This window comes from Drosophila kikkawai, chromosome 2L (genome assembly GCF_030179895.1).
Source record: "Drosophila kikkawai strain 14028-0561.14 chromosome 2L, DkikHiC1v2, whole genome shotgun sequence".
NCBI classification, from domain to species: Eukaryota; Metazoa; Arthropoda; class Insecta; order Diptera; family Drosophilidae; genus Drosophila; species Drosophila kikkawai.
In genome coordinates, this window is record NC_091728.1 from 28929951 (window position 1) to 28950327 (window position 20377).

The 20377-nt window shown below is 39.5% G+C and overlaps 2 protein-coding genes, 1 long non-coding RNA gene and 1 pseudogene across 3 annotated transcripts in view; 1 reads left to right on the forward strand and 3 right to left on the reverse strand.

Annotated features, from left to right (window-relative positions):
* LOC121502785 (uncharacterized) overlaps positions 1-20377 on the reverse strand; it is a 45930-nt gene that overhangs the window by 16550 nt on the left and 9003 nt on the right. The window lies entirely within an intron of this gene.
* LOC138927888 (uncharacterized) lies at positions 6552-10845 on the reverse strand. Its single transcript, XR_011444333.1, has 2 exons — positions 10022-10845; positions 6552-7162 (listed from the first exon to the last, which is right to left on the reverse strand). It is a non-coding gene; the product is annotated as an uncharacterized lncRNA (long non-coding RNA).
* Positions 12114-12551, reverse strand: LOC121502787 (histone H3-like). Its single transcript, XM_041776511.2, has one exon. It carries the CDS (start codon positions 12549-12551, stop codon positions 12141-12143), a length of 411 nt encoding a protein of 136 aa, XP_041632445.1. The 3' UTR covers positions 12114-12140.
* LOC108075633 (histone H4-like) lies at positions 12842-13149 on the forward strand (annotated as a pseudogene).

The following is a 20377-nucleotide window of genomic DNA, read 5'->3' on the forward strand; positions in this document are numbered from 1 at the left end:
TTTTTGTTGATTTCAATATAAATGCTAGGCTCGAAGTGTCTAGCATTTCTATGTATGTCGCTGAGTTTTGGCCCATGAAGGTAGCAACCTTCGCACTTTTCAGCATTTAGTTTGAGCCGCCACTTTTTAAAGTAGGCACAGAGTTGATCTAGGTATGCGTTCAGATCTATTTCGGCACTTGCTATTCTTGCCCCTGAGGCTAAGAGCGATGTACTGCTCTTAGACCAGTGCATAGACCAGTGGCTGGATACGCACAGTCGACGATAAGTTGTGATCTCTCCTAAAGTCTGGCAAGTCAGCCAGGTAAATATTGTAGAGTGTGGGAGCCAGTAGAGATCCTTGAGGGACTCCGGCAGTAATATTTCTGGTTAGAGAGTGATTTTTGCCATCAGGGCTGCGTACAAAAAACGATCGGTTTGTCAGATAGCTGTGTACTATTTTTAGGATTCTTGGATCAAACTGGAAAAATATAGCCATTTTATATATTAGTCCGTTTGTCCATACAGTGTCGAAGGCCTTCTCGAAGTCCAGAGCGCACGCAATGGTTGGTTTCTGTTCGGCCAGGTTTCCAAATATGAAACTGTTGGCGACGGCTAGAGAGTGGCTCACTGAGAGACCGTCTTTAAACCCAAATTGAAAATGTCTGAGGGTCTGATTTATTTCAATGTGCTTTTTAATTTTCTTTAGTAAGACTTTTTCGAATAGTTGGCTTATTGCTGACAGAATTGTAATAGGCCTATAATTTTTGAGGCTCTCTTTGTTGTTCCCATTCTTGGGGATGGGCATAATTCTTCCGCATTTCCAGTTGCTGGGAAAGTAGACAATGTTAAAGCAATGGTTAAAAAGCTTAGCTAAATGCTTTAAGACTGTCAAATTGCAGCATTTCAGCTAGAGCTATCAGGCCCTAGCGTTTTTTTACGGTTGTTGTCTTTAATATAGTCACGGAGCTGTTCAGCATTGGTGAAGCCCAACTGCTCCGCCCCTCGCCATTCGCCATCTGCCGTGTGGTTAAAGTCGAAATCAATTATGTTTTGTCTGGGTGTTCGTATGAAATTTTCATGTACGAAGTTGTCTACAAGTCTGGTGTGTCTTATATTTTCAGGGCATAAGGCCGAAATTTGGTCATTTTGTTTATGCACCTGCTCGAAAGACCAGGCAAGGGCATTAACTTTCTGAAAGGAGGTTGTTATTACTTCAGGAGTTTCAATATCAATGGAGTCTAATTCTGCCTGGGTGAGGCGGATATTATGTCTGAAGTTGTTGTAGGCCGACTCTGATGGAGTGAGGGTCTTTAGGTTTATATTTTGGGGTTTTATGTTCATTATAGTTTTCTCGATGTAGTTGAGCTGACATTTCTCAATTTCTTTTCCGATTAGTATGGACAAGTTCGAGATCAAGTGTTTTATTTCCTCCCTTTCGTTGGTAGAGAGCGATAGGCGACGACGAAAAAGCCTTCGTCTGAGGATTCGCCGGCATTGCAGCAGCTGTAGGCACTTCCTATTAAGGTTAGCCATTTTCTTAGGCTTAGCTGGGTCTATGGCTAGCCTTGGGATAGCCTCACGATTGTTTAGGGCTTTTTCTAGTGCCGAGCTTAATTTTTCTACGTGTGCATCAATACTCGTACAGTTTTGATTTACACAGTTTGGGATAGAGTCAATGTTTCGAATGACTGTCGAGTTCCAGGCCAGATGGTTCATCTTTTTGAAGTTAAGTAGGATTTTCGGATCTTCTTGCAATAGCCGAAAACGACCTATGCGAACTTTTATTTCTACTCCAAAGTGGTCTGAAGAGAAGTCTTTGATGATTTTACAGCCCACTCCGTGGTCAGAGGGAAGCTCAGTGGAAGTGATGAAATAGTCTATAGAGGAGTGATTGTTACTGCGATTACGCCTTGAGGGCTCTTCAGTTGGGTGAAGGACCAGGTTTGGTTGGCTTTGTAGCCAATTATACAGCGTCTGTCCATCTCTGTTTTTGTGTTGCTCACTATGGGAAGGGACATGCCAGCTTGGATGCTTGGCATTTAGGTCACATCCGAATATTATTGGGCTACCATTGGTTTCACTTTCAATCGTTTCTAGTATGCTGTCGAGGTCGGCTGTACACAGGGGCTCTTTTGGCCTTTTATAGAGTGAGACTATAACCATTGCTTGTGGTGTCCCACTTACTGTTTCATATTTTATTTCAATAGCAGTGGCTTCTACATGTCTAAGCGGTTTAATCGGCAATCTCCTGAATCTGACTCCATTTCTAATACATATACCTACTGATGTGCCCCTGTTTTCTGGGTGGGCCACCTGTCGTTGTTCGATTCTAGTTTCTGTGGCCCTAGTGAGCTGTCGAATGAATTGGTATTGTTTTAGATCGATTAGGTGTCGTTGGCTTAGCCTGTGTTCAGCTATTAGCGAGACGAGGTATTTTCCATATGTCTACTTAGCTTAGGGTTTGTTGTGACAATTCTTTGGGTTTGCTGCATGGCATTTGGTGTTGAGGTATTTTTATTGAATAAGGAAGAGAATGTTCTGCCATTTTGTACTAGCGTGTTGGCCCTATTAGTCACTCGATTTTGTTTATTGGCTATATTTCCTTTCTTCTCCTTGATTTTATTTAAAATCTCTATTCTAACTGGACAGATTTTGGCATTTGCCGTGTGTGGCCCCTGACAGTTGACGCATTTGACCAGAACGATCGGCTTACCATTTGAATCCATTTCGGGTTCGTTGGTTTTTATGACCGAACATTTGCCTGGTGCATGAGGCGAAGTGCATTTAACGCAGCGGTGGCTCATGTTGCAGTTGCTTGCAACGTGAGTGAACCGCTGGCAGTTAAAGCACTGTCTCAGCTGGTTTTTGTCTTTCTTGAGACCCTCAACCGTGATACGGCAGTTGAGGAGAGTTTTAAGTTGCATGAGCCTACCAATATGTTCGGATTTCTCTACTTGCACTAGCCAGAAACGCGCTTTGAAAATTTTAATAACCGGAAAGTTTATGTCAGGTAGGGCTTCATTAAGCGCCAATTTAATGTCATCTGGTTCATATGTTACAGTTGGAAGTTTTTTAATTATCAGAGAGAAGCACTTCAGCTCATCTGGGGTATATTAGTAGAACTGGAGGTTTTTTGATTTTAAGAGATCTTTTGTTTTAAAATAGGTGTCTAATTTGTACAGTTTTAGATTTATAAGGTTCTTATTAATAATATTAAGAGTGAAATTGCTGTCATTAATAAAGTCTTTCAACATACCAGTGAGTATTTTCGGATTCGCATTGTATATAGCTATGATTGGTATTTTTGATTTCAATTTATTATTATTAGTTGGTACTGCTGCTTCTGCTGCTGCTGCTGTAGTTTGCGCGGCTTTTGCTGCCACCGCTGCCGTTGTTGTTGCTGTTGCTGATTTTGGTGAGGCTTTGGCCGCCAACGCTGTTGTTGTTTTGGTTGTTGTGATTGCTTTTGTTGTTGTTGTTTTTAACTATCTTGCCGCTGTTGTTGTTGTTTTTATTATTGTTGTTGTTGCTATTTTTGTTCTTATGGTTGCTGCCATTGCTGCTGCTGTTGTTTCCGCCATTACCCATGAGTGTTGGGAATTCGGCGTCGTAGTTGCAAATGTCTTCGTTGGCTTCCGACATTTCATCGTCTTCTTCGTAGTCATTTTCGAAGAGTGGTGCAAACTTGTTGCCTTCGAATTGCTGGATGTTGCCAGCTAGCCCCAGGCTAGCCAGCTGTTGCTTCATATTGGAGCCTCTTTCCACGCTCGCCAATTGTTGGCGCAGCAGGTAGATCTCCGTGCGGAGGCTGAGTAGCTCCTCCTTATCGATGAGGACTTTGTCCGTGTTGTTGTTGCTGTCGGTGCAGCCGTTGCTGCTGTTGTTGCTGGTTTTCGGAACGACGTTGTTGTTGTTGTCGCTTTCGTGGTTAAATTTCGTTGTCGCTCCCGTTGTGGAGGCCGTCGCTGAGCATGTCGTCGTCACTGCTGCTGCCGTCGCCGCCACTGTTGTTGCCGCTTGACGCAGTTGTGGACGAGTCGCTGTGATACTTCCTCTTACCCTTTTGTGCTTGATTGGGCAGAGTCACACTAATCATTTCGTTGATGCTTGCCGCTTCTGGTGTTGCAGAGAGTGCCAGCGCTGCGTTTGTTGTTGTTGCTTCTATAGTAGCTGTGGCCGCAGTTGAAGCAGCTGCACTAGTTTGTGTGGCAGGAGCCGTCGTTATGCCCTCACCCTCGGCCATATCAGCTTGATGGCCTTTTTTGGGGCTCTTGGGACTTTTTGGTGTTTTAGATTTCTTGCCCATGTAGGGGCTGATGCGATGATTTTTTCTAATTTGCTTTTCACACTTTATGTATGTGCTAGTAGCTGGCGCACATGGCTTACCAGTCACCGGCGAAAATGCCACAGCCGAGGGCGCGTGCCCAACGGTGTCGCCCGTCTCACTTGTACTCGTATTTGCAGGTTCCAGATTTCCGCACTCGGAGTTAAGGTACTCTCCCCCTTACATTGGGGGACCACACTTGCGCTCGCACCGATTAACTCGTTCGTTACACTCGCGTGCGAATCAGGTTGGTTCGCTACACAACCTTCAACTCTGGGAGCTTTGTCTCTCTCCAGTGTTTCTATCTCCTTCACTTTTCCACTATATTGTGTCTCTTTCACTTTTCCAGTATGATTCTATCTCTTTCTTTCTTTTCAGATCAATTTTTCACTTTTCCACTTTTTCACTTTTTACTTTTTCACTTCGGTCAAGTTTACTCAGTTTACTCAGTCAGCGGATGTTGCCACTGCAGAGTCGGACATTTTTGCTTCACTAATTATTTTCGAAAGCTAACGAAAAACACTTTTGTTTGTATAGAAATGGCGCGAGCGGTCTAGACCCGACGTCCCTCGTTGATATGAGAATCGAGGAGGAGAGCAGTATAACTATGTGTTTGGCAGCGCTCATTTACGTTGCCTATGTTTGATCGATGTGCAGTTTTATTTTCTTCTTTTCTCAATGTTATATTTTTAAATGGTAGAATGTTTTAATTATTTTAAGCACTTAAATGTTTCATAAAACATGTTTAGTTATTTTAATGTGAAATTATTCTTTGGATCATTTTGTAAAAGTGTCTAAAGTTCAAGATTTGCATTTTTGACCAAAGCATTTCGTGAAAAATCATCTGTTAAAATATTAAAATTTATGAATATTATGAATATTTTTTAGAAAGAGTGAAATTTGAACCTTTTACTTGCGGGAACACTCAAAATATTTTCGTTTTAAACAAATTATGGTATTTTTTGACCACTTTCAAATTGGCCCTTTCATACATAAATTGTCGGCTTTCTTGGTACTTTCGGGTATGGTTTTGGCTACCTAAAAAATATTAATATTTTAAAATATATTAGTTTTTGTCAATTTTGTAAAATAAATAGGACACATGTTTTAGTTAATAAAAGTTTAAACTGAATTTATGCATTTGTTTCTTGGAAATGGCCTATTATGTTCCCCATACAACGTTCATATTCGAGTTTTCTTGAGCACAGTACCCAAGGAGACGGGAAATGAAATCTTTTAAGCATTTAATTTGATGGATTTTTAGTTTATAAGTGTTATATTAATATCTTAAGAAAAATAGAAAAAACAAATTGATTTGTTTTTTATTACTTAAATAAAATGTTCAAATCAAGCAGTTTGAATACATTTATTTCGAACTTAATAACTTAAGTAAATATTTTATTTATTTATTTATTTATTATGAAATTGACGCGTAATTCAAATTGCGCGAAATTTTAGTTTAGCTATACCAACTTCAGGCCTTAAGGGGGGATATACATGTAAACGGTCAAAATGTAGACATTTTTCGTGAATTTTTTAATGTAGGAAATAATTTCCTAAGGAAAAATGCCATTTTCAGGTAATCAGATTTCACTTCCCACCCTCTTAAAAAATAGTAATACTCATTTGTATTACCCGCATTTAGGTTCAAATAGAAGATAATTTCATGCTGATCATAATAATTTTTGATTCACTCCGATATGTTACATAGTTTTTTGTGAATCGTGCCCATAGCATAGGTAAAAATGCAAAAATTTTAAGCAGAGAAAAATACGTTTAACACTTATATACCTTGCGTATATAGTTGATTTGAGGCACTTGGAGTTGGAATTCGATAATGAAACTTACACAGTATATTCTTTAAGTAACAAACTATTTTTTAAACCAAAAAAAATTTTGGTTTACATGTATATCCCCCTTAAAGCTAATTAAAGTAAATATACTGGATTGTGTTTGATTAAAACAACATCAATTTGATCAAACACGGTACAATTTGGTTTTTTAATATACCTTTTTAATTTTTTAAAAATTCCCTGAATTAAAATAATATAAATGTCCCTACATTCCGTAGATACCAATAGAGTATCGCACTATCTAAATAATTGTAAATATTTGTATTTATATATTTTCAGATCGATCTCTGAATATAAGATATTTAACCATAAAAACGCAAGACCGGGAATGTTTTATTTGTAGTATGTAAATGTTGGCAAAAACCACCCTCCTTATTAACAACACATATGCACTTATAGTTTATAATTATATTTAATGAGTCTTTTCTTTCATTTGGCACAGCACATCTACTATTCACAAAGGTTGTTTTACGCGAACTGAACTAAATACATTTCAATGTGTCCCTTTTATAGTTGATCTTCGCAACACTTAATTCTAGGTATTTGAGGATCTCCGCAACATTTAATTCTAGGTATTTGAGGATCTCCGCAACATTTAATTCTAAGTATTTGATGTTGCTTTTGTCTTGCAGCCAAACAATGTTGCAGACTTATGTTGGTTGCATTTAATACACCTCCTCAAAAACAACATTAAATAAACTAAAAAAAACAATTCAGTACAAAAAAAAAAACTTATAAGACATGCTGTGCCTTCTGGGGTGCATACAATATCTTGGTTCAACATTTGTTGCATGGATTGGGGAAAACCCAGAAAAACCCAATCAAACCAAGCAAATATATATGTAGATAAATTAAAATAAATTTAAGTTCAAAAATTTAATAAAAAAAAACGCAAAATAAGAAGATATTTCATAGTAGATAGGAGTGTTCATCCTTTTTGGTTTAGGTTTGTTGTTCATCGTCATTAGTAAGACCCATTCTGCTTCTTAGCTTGAGGAATCTGGCTGCAGGTAAAGTTTTTGTAAGAATATCAGCTAGTTGGTTGTCTGTGGAAATATACTCAAGAACAATTAGCTTATTTTCAATCTGTTCCCGAGAAAAATGGTATTTAATATCAATATGCTTTGATCGTTTGTGACATGAGGGGTTGTTTGCAATGCTAATGCATCCCTGATTATCTTCGTAAAGTTTTATCGCTTCATTAATTTCAAATTTAATACTTTTCATTAAAGACTTAATCCACAAAGATTCTCTAACTGCTTCGAATAGAGCCATGTACTCGGCTTCAGTTGATGAGGCAGCCACCGAGTTCTGCTTCTTAGTATTCCATGAAATAACATATGATTCAAATAATTTAAATATGTAACCGGTTGTACTTTTTCTATCGCACTCACTACCCGCCCAGTCAGAATCAACATATCCTGTAATAATATTTTTGAAATTAGAGTTCTTAACAAAAGTTAATTTAAGATCAGCTGTTCCTTTCAAATACCTAAGAACTCTTTTTAAACATGTCCATAATTCAATATTATTATTATTAGTATATCTACTTAATATACTAATTGATGCACACAAATCCGGTCTTGTACACAACATTACATACATCAAGCAGCCTATTAAATTTCGACACGGTGCATCATAACTTTCTTTTGAGCTTAAGGCCGCAAAATTTATTTTACTTGGTAGTGGGGTGCTTACTGGATTACATTCTTCCATGTTAAATGTCTTTAAAATATTTTTAATATAAGGCGTCTGGCTGAGCTCGAACTTGTTTGATTTTCTTTCTATTTTTATTCCTATAAAATAACGAATTTCAAGTAAGTCAGTCATTCTAAATTTTGTCATGAGATATGATTTTAGTTTAGTCATGGTGTCAATGTTTTCAGTAGCTATTACTAAATCATCAACATATAAGAGCAGGTATATATTTTTAGAGATACATCCTTTATCTAATATATAGATACAACGATCCACAGCGGAGTTTTCAAAACCAATTTCTTTTAAAACATTCTCAAATACCTCAAACCAGCATCTTGCAGCTTGTTTAAGGCCATATAAAGCTTTGTTCAATTTACAGACTTTATCATTTTCGAAAGGTAGTCCTTGAGGAATTTTCATATATATATCTTCTTTAAGCAGGCCATTCAAGAATGCTGTTTTCACATCCATATGGTGAACCTTTAAGTCAAATTGGTTTGAAAGTGATAGAATAAATCTAAAACTGGAAATTCTCGCTACAGGTGCGAATGTTTCATCGTAATCAATCAAATGCTGTTGTGTGAAGCCTCTTGCTACTAGTCTTGCTTTGTATCTAATATTCTCACCAAGTTCGTTATGTTTAATGGTAAAAACCCATTTACAGTCTACAATGTTTTTATCCTTTGGCTTTTCAACAATACTCCATGTGTTATTATAAGTATGAGAATCTAACTCTTCACGAATTGCTTTTTCCCACTCCACTCTATCACTTCTGTTATTTATATCTTCAAAGGAGTTTGGAGTATCATTCGCAAAAGCATGTGCATTCATTAAACAAATATTGAGAAATCTATAAGATGTTTGTGGTTTACCTTTCAATCTCTCACTTCGCCTTATTTCAGTTTCTTTTTCTTTCTGGGGTGAATCAGGCAATTGGTGCTCAACACTTATAGCCTCTTCTTCTAGAGATGTTTCACAACTAGGCTGTATATCTAAAATTTGCATTTTAGATTTTTCCTCCGTACTTTCATTCCGGAAATTTTCTTCTGCACTTTCCTTACTTTTATTTAGGATACATTGTTGATCACTTTCCATGTGTTTACTCACATCTATACCATCCTCCATTTCTTTGAGGATATCAAGCTGATCACTTTCAGTGCACTCTTCCACAAAATTAAAATTTTGTTCCACAGTCCTAGAATTTTTCATATTTGTCTCATCGACAATTACATCTCTTGCCACAATAAATTTTCTAGACTCAACATCCCAAATTTTTAACCCATTCTGTTCATACCCAACGTGTATACCCTTTTTTGATTTTTCATCAAACTTTCGTTTTCGGATTTTGTTGTGTATGTATACCGTTGCACCAAATACCTTCAGGTATTTTAGACATGGCTTTCTTTCATGCCATAATTCATAGGGAGTCTTTGTTATGTCTTTCAATGCTTTGCTTGAGCTTCTGTTAATTAAATAAGTTGCTGTTAAGACAGCTTCACCCCAGAAACTTTTACTTAAATTTGCGCCATGTATCATGGATCTAGCCTTTTCTGTTAAAGTCCTTATCATACGTTCAGATACCCCGTTCAATTGGGGTGTATGTGGCACTGTAAGATGATAAGTAATTCCTCTCTCCACACAGTATTCTCTCATTTCGTTTGACAAATATTCCCGCCCATTGTCTATATACAAATTGACAACCTTCAAATTGAAATGGGCTTCACTTTTCGAAATGAAGTCTTTGAAAACGGAAAATACTTCGGATTTATATTTTATTAAATAGGTAACACAATAGTGTGTAAACTGATCGACAAAAACAACGAAATAATTTTACCCATCGATAGTAGGAGGGCTAATAGGGCCACAAACATCAGAATGCACAATATATAATGGTCTTTTAATGTAACTTTTATCTTTGAATTTTTCAAATGGCAATCTTGATTGTTTGCCTTTAACACATGCTTCACATATATCTTCATTTGGATGGACATTCTTTAACACTTCAGTATCTTCAAACATATTATATCGTATGAGTTCTAAAAATTTTCCCTTGCTAACGTGTCCTAACCTCTCATGCCACAACTGATACTGTTTAAAATGATTATTGTTTAATGTATGTGCTTTATAACATATTTTAAATTCCATAGTTGGCACATTGTACTTACAGGAGTTTTTAATAATTATGTTACCGTTCTTTGTAACCGTGACACCTCCTGCGTTGAATTCAATAACCATTCCAGCCTCTTGCATTCTTTTAACAGAGATTAAATTATGTGGAATATCTTTGCAATAAAGTACGTCTTCCAAAGTAATGTTTTTCTGGAACTCATTTTTAAGTTTCATTATGCCTTTTGCCGTAGCATAAATAAATTCACCACACTTTGCCACTGATATTTCAATTGGTGTTTTTAAACTTATGTAGTCAGCAAACAGTTCTTTATCATTTATCATATGGTCTGACGCGCCCGAGTCCAAAATAAATGAAACATCACTTTTGTTTTTAATTATAGCACGATTCAACATAAATGCAAAACCTTTTTCAACTGTGGCCACTTGAGCCTGTTTTCCACTTTCGTTTTCTTTATTGTTTTTATTTAGCCTTTTAAAATGGTAACAATCCTTTTTAAAGTGTCCTTTTTTACCGCAATGATGGCATGTATATTTTGATTTAAAATTATTTTTGTTTGGTTTGAATTTTGATTTATTTTTGAAATTATTAAATTTTGTTTGTTCCTTTTTATTATAATTTCCCACAGCTTGCAATGATTTAAGACTTGTGTCTTTACTTATACCTTTAAGTTTTATTTCCTGATCTAGCAAACGTGTCTTTACAAATGCCAAAGTTATTTTTGCTTCTGATAGAGTCTCTATAGCTGTTATCACCCCATCGTAGGCGGCTGGCATTGTCAATAGAAGATGTGACACTTTGTCCATCTCATCCATCTCTGCCCCTGATGCTACTAACTCACTAATTAACTCGTCAAAAGTAACAAAATGATTTGCAAGTGTGACCTCTCCTTTTAATTTTAATGACAGTAATTGCTTTCTGATAGAAAGCTGAGATGCCAGACTCTTTCGCTCATAAGTGGCGTCCAGATTGGTAAAAATCGTTTTTGCTGAGCTTTCATCATTTGCGAACCCAAGAAATGAATCACTTAGGAACTCAATGATTATACTTTTAGCAGTATTTTCTGCTTTCATCCACTCATCAGTCATTTTTTCAGGAGGATCTTTATCAATTATTTTTAAAGAATCGTTTTCGGATAAAAGAGCCCTTACTCTGAATTTCCAAACGGAATACCTATCGCCGTCAAACGGCTTTATATTTCTCTTTGACTTTTCCATTTTCCAGAATTGACAAAATTAAAAGGAATTAGAAACCTCTGAACTTAGTTCGAAAAAAATTTTTCTTGTGAAAAGTTACCCTCAAATTTATCTTTAAAAAAATGTCTTTCCAAAATTCTTAAGAAAAATTTCGCATCAGATTGGTCCCGTATTTCTGGTTAAACGCTGCTGTCTGTTTCTCAGAATCCTTTACATAAAGCCTATTTCACAATATGTCTTAATAGTTGAAGTCACTAGTACATACATATGTACATACATTTCATAATTTGAATTTTAATTATTAATACTTCATCAAAATCAAATTGAAATTATTTCACTATTAACTTTGTTTGATTTTTCTTATATTTCGCTTTTCAATATTTTATTTAATACTTTGTTTTAAGCACTTTACTTAGTCACACAATAAGGTTTAAATTTTCACTCTTTTTTTTTTTTAGGTTTATGAATTTGTTTAAACAATTTGTTTTAACCAATTTAAATTGCAGAGGGAGCTGGTCCCCATAACCTGTTGGCAAAAACCACCCTCCTTATTAACAACACATATGCACTTATAGTTTATAATTATATTTAATGAGTCTGTTCTTTCATTTGGCACAGCACATCTACTATTCACAAAGGTTGTTTTACGCGAACTGAACTAAATACATTTCAATGTGTCCCTTTTATAGTTGATCTTCGCAACACTTAATTCTAGGTATTTGAGGATCTCCGCAACATTTAATTCTAGGTATTTGAGGATCTCCGCAACATTTAATTCTAAGTATTTGATGTTGCTTTTGTCTTGCAGCCAAACAATGTTGCAGACTTATGTTGGTTGCATTTAATAGTAAATTATATATGAAAATGTATAATCTCTATTATAAATATGTTTGTGGTCCTGAAAAGGACCGATTTGTACAAAATGTATTGACGCTATTTGCTAGTCGAAGCAATCTCAACTTAAGCACGCTCGCCACGGATACGACGGGCCAGCTGGATGTCCTTGGGCATGATTGTGACTCGCTTGGCGTGGATGGCACACAAGTTGGTATCTTCAAAGAGACCAACCAGGTAGGCTTCGCTAGCTTCCTGCAGAGCCATCACGGCCGAGCTTTGGAAGCGCAGGTCAGTCTTGAAGTCCTGAGCGATTTCACGCACCAAGCGCCGGAAAGGCAGCTTGCGGATCAGCAGCTCGGTACTCTTCTGGTAGCGACGGATCTCACGCAGAGCCACAGTTCCGGGGCGATAGCGATGGGGCTTCTTCACACCACCGGTGGCTGGGGCACTCTTGCGAGCGGCCTTGGTTGCCAGTTGTTTGCGTGGCGCCTTGCCACCAGTCGATTTGCGAGCGGTCTGCTTGGTACGGGCCATTTTATATTCTTCTTATTTTCACTGTCTGTTCACTGTTTACTTCACGAGTCTGAAAACACAATAAACGAGCTGCGCATTGCCTACCCTCTTATATAGCAAAACGTGGAGGGTGGAAAAGAGAGAGCTAGTCGAAGCACATGCCATTTCGTTTGTCGAGCACAGAGCGAGAAGGCCATAGCGTTCGGGCTCGCTCGTGCAGAGCAGAGTTTAGGTATAAATAGGAGCGGCCGACGCGGCTTCTACATTAGTTCAGTGGTGGCTTTCGAAGTGTAAAAATAAAATAGTGAAAAATGACTGGTCGCGGTAAGGCAAAGGCTTGGTAAAAGGTGGCGCCAAGCGTCATCGCAAAGTGCTGCGTGATAACATCCAGGGTATCACAAAGCCAGCCATCTGTCGTCTGGCTCGGCGTGGCGGCGTGAAGCGCATTTCGGGACTCATTTACGAGGAAACCCGTGGTGTTCTGAAGGTGTTTTTGGAGAACGTGCTCCGTGATGCCGTCACCTATACTGAACACGCCAAGAGGAAGACCGTCACAGCCATGGACGTCGTCTACGCCCTGAAGAGACAAGGCCGCACCCTGTACGGTTTCGGCGGTTAACAAATCAGTACAGTCTGTACTTCTCAACAATCGGTCCTTTTCAGGACCACCACTTAATTTCATAAAAGAGAAAAATTATCAAGTTATATTTCGTATATATCTTAACATTGAATATTCTAGCCCAAGAATGGAAATATCTATTTGAATTGGTCGGGGTTTCCGTAGGAAGACAATCACATCTTTAGGTAGCGTAAACTGTCTTGCAATGACAATGTTCATTGTCCATGTCCTGGAATTTCTCTGACGACTGTACTATTGGTTTCTGCATAGCGATAACCAAAAATATAAATATTATATGTATATTTTATATATGCAGTGTCCCCTTTTAAGAAAGTTGTAACACCGACTTGAAATTATATAGTTTATTTCCATCAACTTTTAACTTGTAACTTAATTTTACAAAATATAGATTAGTGCTTATCCGAAACGTGTGTGATCAAAGCGAGATTCTGGCGGCGACTGCTGAACGAAGAGTTGCCAGAGCTTAACACTGCAATCGACTTTACTTTCTAGTATTTTAAAGAAGGGAGCCAGAAACTAGTAGGTGAGACCGCTCCTGGTGACTCTGGCCACTCCATCAACACTACCGGATCCCACATTCGGCCTTCCTGACGTTTGATTCGACCCGAATGGTTTCATGTACTCTGCAACTGTCTTGGTTCTATATGGCCCTTCTCCTTCTCCGACTCTTTCAACTTCATAACGCCAATGATTGTTAATCTTAACTACCTTATAGGGACCTAAGTACTTTCCTTTCAACTTTAAGCCTGTTCCATACTGGGTGCGTTTAATAGCTACTAAGTCATTTACTGCATACTGGCTTTCTACCTTTCTTTTAGAGTCAAAAGCCCTTTTGTTTTCTGTTTGAATATCCTGAATATTCTGTCTTGCTTTTACTCGCAACTTCTCTCTTTCATCATTCATTTCTGATATTAAACATTCCTGCATCAACTCCTTTAACACCAAATTACTGGAAACACGCATATCAAGTCCTGTTAGAATCTTAAACGGAGACACTTTCGTACTCCTGGGCTCAGTGTTATTAATCGTCTGTTGTACCTTGCCAACCTGCTTATACCAGCATCCTGGACTCTCCTCACTCAGTTTAGATAACATTGGAACCACTATCTTGTGCATGCGTTCTACCTGTCCATTACCTCTCCTGTCGCAATTAGCAAGTGCTGTATTTTCTCCCTTTCGCAATACTCCTTAAACAAGTGTGAAGTGAAAGCAGCTCCTCGATCCGATACAATCCTGTATGGGTTACCAAAAATGACTGACTGACGCTCCAAGCAACTCAAAACTTCTTCAACCCCAGTACTTCGTGTAGGGTATAACCATACGTACTTAGAAAAGGCATCCACTATTACGAGAATGTGATTATAGCGCTTTTTGGTCAACTCCATCGGGCCAACATGGTCTATATGGTACGTAACCAACGGCTTGTCACCTTTATCGATTGGTGTAAGGAACCCTTCTTGCCTACCAGCTTTGGCATTCACTAAAATACACTCAACGCAGCTCTCAACGATTCGTGCTATCTTCTCTTTAGCCTTCTGAATGTAGTACGACTTTTCGACCAACTCCTGAGTCTTTTTTTGAAGAAAAGTGACCTTGCTTGTGCGCATTTCGAATGATCTCGTTTTCCATAAGCGACGGCACTACTAGCAACTCCTTATTCTGATCCTTGAATAAAATTCCGTTGGATATATAAAAATCTTCATACCCTTTTGTCTCAACAACACTCTTCACTGCCCTAGTCCAATCATCCGTTTGCTGTGCTTCTCTTAAGCGATGTATTAAGCTATCCGTCACAACAAAACAATACACCCTGCTCAACGCATCCACAAGTCTCATCTTGCTACCTGACCTATGTTCGATTTCATATTCGAAATCTTGCAAGTACATTGCCCAACGCGAAACTCTAAGCGGAATCTCTTTCTTTTTCATAGTCATGGCAAAAGCATTGCAGTCTGTCACTATTTTGAATCTTTTGCCAAGAACGTAGACTCGCCACTTTATCAAAGCTCCGATAACTGCAAGAACTTCAAGTTCATACGAATGATACTTCTCTTCGCAAGGTTTGGTCTTCCGACTCATGTAGAAAATTGGGTGCCACAAACCATCTTCTCTGCCTTTCTGAAGTAACACGGCTCCAAATCCGAACTTAGAAGCGTCGGTATGAATTTCCGTTTCAAGTGTAGGGTCATACAGTCTCAGAACGGGCCCACTGATTAACGCAGCCTTTAATTTTCCAAAAGCTTCTACTTGCATCTCTTTGAACTCAAACTTTGCTTCCTTACGCAACAAGTCAGACAACGGCTTTGCAATACCTGCGTAGTTTTCAACGAACCTTCGAAAATACGACGTCAAGCCTAAAAATCGTTGGATTCCCTTTTTATCACGAGGAATAGGAAAATCAGCAACCGCTCTAGTTTTCTCCTCACCTGGTTTGATTGTACCATTTTCTACAATGTATCCAAGGAAATGTACTCTCTTCTTCAGTAACTGACACTTGCTCCAATTTATACGCAAACCGTTTTCTTCTGCCACTTTCAAAACTCGCCCTAACTTCTGCACGCCCTGTTCTACATTCTTGCTAGCAATGATCACATCATCCATGTACACTACTGCATCGTCGTTTTTTATCAAATCCCTTAGGACAGCCATTATAAATCTGGTAAACACTGCTGGAGAATTTGTGATACCGAAAGGTACAAACATGAACTCGTACTGCCCACTCATGGTAACAAACGAAGTGTACTTCTGAGATTCTGGTGACACAGGAACATGAAAGAATCCATTGGTCAAATCCAGGGTTGTGAAAATCTCTCCACCTTGCAGTTTTTCAATAACGCAATCCATATGTTCTGTTGGAAAGTTGTCTCTGACTATCTTCTCGTTCAATTTGCGGTAATCGCAGCACAGACGCTTCTTACCATTCTTCTTGTCAACTAAAACAACTCGCGAAGCAAACTCTGACGTACTTGGTTTAATTATACCTTCCTTAAGCCATTCTTCGACCTGAGCATCGACTACCTATTGATCGCAATAGGCCAAACGCCTTGGATTTTGATATACCTGCAATTCATCTGTCAACAAAATCTTCATTTCAACTGGCGAACTTTTATTCCTTTTCGGATTATAATTCTTCACTAACAACTCTACTTCTGCAGCGACACCTTCAGTTAAATGATCCAATTCCAACCCTAACTCTCGATCTTCTGTGCTTAACATGCAAAGGCTACCAAATTCATTCATTAATTGTATGCAGGAACTCTCAGTTATCTGCGCCTGGTCTTGTTGGATGCACTGCACCCTTTTCGAAAACACAGTTCCTTTCTTCGTGACCATCATGTCGACATTCTCCAAGATTGTTGTCCCTAAAATAGCATCGAACTTCATATCTTCATCTGGAATTACGTGGAATTCCATCCACATTTCAATGCCGTCGATACTGACTGGCGCTTTGAAGCTGCCGAAAGTCAGCACTTGACTTTCTCCAATTCCTGTCAAAACTCTTTGCCTGCCCATCAAACTGCCTACGCCTACGCCAAGTTTTAAAAATTCACGCCTACGCATTAAGCAAAGCTCCGCTCCTGTATCGATAAGTCCTTTGAATTCAACATTCAAGCAAAAAACCGATTTCAGCTCAAGACCGCAAGCAACTGGTTCACGAGCTTGCTTTGGGACTACTTTCTCTGCCTGAACCACATTTGTTCTCTCCTCAGTTTTGACTTGAGCCTCTGCTCTGCATTGCGCTGCTCGGTGTCCTGGCCGATTACATTTGAAATATTTCTCCTGCACTGGACAATCTCTTTTCATATGTGACGGATCTCCACACCTGAAACATTTCCTCACAGAATCTGTTGTCTTTTCTTTATTGAATTCGGTCCCTGCCTTACCGCCCTGAGAAACGTACTTGTTGTCTGACTTATATGCGCTTCTTGCTTTTTGGTATGCTTCAATCTGCCACTTCAAGTCTTTTAAATTTCTAGCCTGGTACAACATAGATTTATTTGACCGTGCATCTGGAATTCCTTCTACGAAGTACTCAATCAGACTTTCATCCTCCAAACGTATAGGTTTAGCTATCTCCATTAAGGCATAGAGATACTCTTGCAAAGATTCTCCCTTATGCTGACGACGTTTTCCCAACCTGCGATGAATCTCTGCTGTAGATATCTGTACTCCAAACTCCTGCAGCAACGCTGACTTCAAACTTTCCCAGTCATTAATATCTCTCTGGCTACGCACAAACATTTTTGCGCTCCACTCAGCAACTGTTTTGCATAAACAAACTGCTGCAGTGAACTCCACTCTACAATCTTCAAGCTCTTCGATCCACAGATCTATATTGGGAACACCTACGCCTGAAAACTGAGAAACACTCCCTTCGACGTCTTTTAAAGTAAACCATGATCTAGACTGTCCCTGCGCTTCTTGGTCATGTTGTCTAACTGCCCTGTTGCGGTTATTAGTCGGTGTGGAGGATGTTGACCTAAACTCAGCGGCCTCACCCTCATTCTCTGACTCACCCTCATCTATCAAACCATAATGAGTTAGCAATCGTTGTTGTAGTTCAGCTTTCAATCCGGTTGTATTCAACTGCAGCTCTGACAACTTCCGTCTCAATTCTTCCACTCGCAATGCCAAGATCTCGCTTCTCTCCATTTTACCGATGTATCCTGCAGAAAATTACAATTAATTTGATGACAAAGTGTTTTAACTCTAATTTCTTTTGCTCAAATTGTAAACAATAGCTCTGTCTTTGCACTAATGCATCCGACTGTACAAAAAACCTCTGGCAACCCTGTTTCGGGCTGCGTCTCTTGCTGTCTCTCTTCTTTTCGTGTTCACCGCTCTCTTCTTCGTCTTCTGCGCACAGCAACCAGCGACTCTGCTATGCCTCCAATTGGAATCTGCTTTGCCTGCTTGCAAAACCACGTGCCTTAGCTCTGGCCAACAAGGTTATGCTTGCACGCACTGACGATGCTCTGCTGCTCTTGTCTGCACCTTCACGTCTCCTCCGCTGCTTGTCCACCTCCAGATCTTAAGCTTGATCTGCTTCTGCTCCTCGTGTTCCTGCCCTGGCAAACACGCTCTTGCTCGCACGAACCGCTAACGCCACTAGCTCCTATGTCTTGTTTGTTCTTGTCCGCTTGATTTTCCTCCAGCCTGATCCGCTGCTTCGTTTACTTCCCAGCCTGCTACGCTGCTGCTCCGCAACTGTACCGCTGCCTCTCCGATGTTAAACTCAATTAGAATCGCCAGGCCGTCCACGTCTGCCTGCAATTCCGTGTTCCAATCCTGGCCAACACGTTCTTGCCCGCACGAACCGCTACGCCACCAGCTCCAATGTCTTGTTCGTTCTCCTCGTTTCCAGCCTGATCCGCTGCTTCTCAATTCTCGCTCTTTACCAGCCTCATCCGTTGAATCTCCTTCCGTTGGTCACCGCCACGCTTTTTCGTCTTTTTCACTCGCTGCTTCTGTCTCGCTCGCCCATATGTGTGTGTCTTTTCGCCTTCTGATGAAATTCTTTTTCGCCTTCTGATGAAATTCTTTCTGCTTCTTTCGCTGTCTCTTTTTTCTCTTTTCGTTCCTTTTCTAAAACTCTTGACCAGTTTTTTAAACTTGCAATTTCATCAACCTACGCACCGCACAATATTTTGTTAGTTATGCATATTTTCCGTGTGTGAAATATGCGATTTAAGGTCCAAGTTGTCGAATGGTGGGCAATTTCCCGGACGAGCCCCCAAAAATGCAGTGTCCTCTTTTAAGAAAGTTGTAACACCGACTTGAAATTAGGATATAGTTTATTTCCATCAACTTTTAACTTGTAACTTAATTTTACAAAATATAGATTAGTGCTTATCCGAAACATGTGTGATCAAAGCGAGATTCTGGCGGCGACTGCTGAACGAAGAGTTGCCAGAGCTTAACACTGCAATCGACTTTACTTTCTAGTATTTTAAAGAAGGGAGCCAGAAACTAGTAGGTGAGACCGCTCCTGGTGACTCTGGCACTCAACACTACCGGATCCCACATATATATCGTATAAATTTATTTATTAAATAATTATTAATATTGTTTAAACTTAGCTAGGCATATTAGAAAATGTAAGTTTCTTTTGAAATAGTTTGGTCGTCCTGAAAAGGACGTTTGGGTTTGAGTTTGTTTTTATGTACAAGGTTGCTGGCACGCTTTTTGAACGCTTAAGCCTCTCGGTCTTCTTGGGCAACAGAACAGCCTGGATGTTGGGCAACACACCTCCCTGGGCAATGGTGACGCCGGACGGAGAGCAGCTTGTTCAAGTCTTCGTCGTTGCGGATGGCCAGCTGCAGATGACGCGGGATGATCCTCGTCTTCTTGTTGTCACGAGCAGCATTGCCAGCCAACTCGAGAACCTCAGCGGCCAGATATTCCATCACGGCAGCCAGGTAAACTGGAGCGCCGGCACCGACGCGCTCGGCGTAGTTGCCCTTGCGGAGCAGACGATGGATACGGCCGACAGGGAACTGAAGTCCGGCACGGTTGGACCGGGACTTTGCCTTTCCCTTAACTTTGCCACCTTTTCCACGACCAGACATTTTCTGTTATTTCACTTTATTCACTGCACACACACGAAGAACGAATGTTGCCGGCTGCCCATCTTGTCACGAATTTTTACTTTTAGTTCTGCCTGTGCGTTCAGTTAGGGGTGGGTCGCCTTAGACCTGAAAACATTGCTTGAAAAAAAGTATCTATATATATAAAAATGGAGACAAAAAATGTTACTAATGGCATCACAAGAGAACGGCTGGGCCGATTTGGCTCAAATTTTTTTCAGTTGTTTGTAATTGTCAGAAGAAGGTAAGAAGGTAAGAAAATTTTGGGAAGTCCTTCCGGAAAAGTCGCTAGGGGCTCAACAGATGGACACACTGTTGTATGTAAAATTCTGAAACACCCTACAAAGATCATAGCTGCGTTGAAATTGTGTATCAATGAACTCGGTAAAAAAATATTTAAACAAAAAAATCGAGCTAACGAAGCATTACCAATTGGAAGTAATGCCTGCTGTTAGACGATCAAGACTTGGACGGCGTTCACGCAATGCAATAAGTATTCAGAATTCCCGTAATAGTCGGACGCAAGAGGAACGTACAGAAATAAATGCATCGATACGTGCCCAAATGGCACAGCTTCTCGCTCCACAAAGATCACCTCAAGCCCGACATAATAATAGAGA

Excerpts from the sequence above, each read along its gene's own strand:
- LOC121502787 (XM_041776511.2), bottom strand. The coding sequence starts at position 12,551 with ATGGCCCGTACCAAGCAGACCGCTCGCAAATCGACTGGTGGCAAGGCG.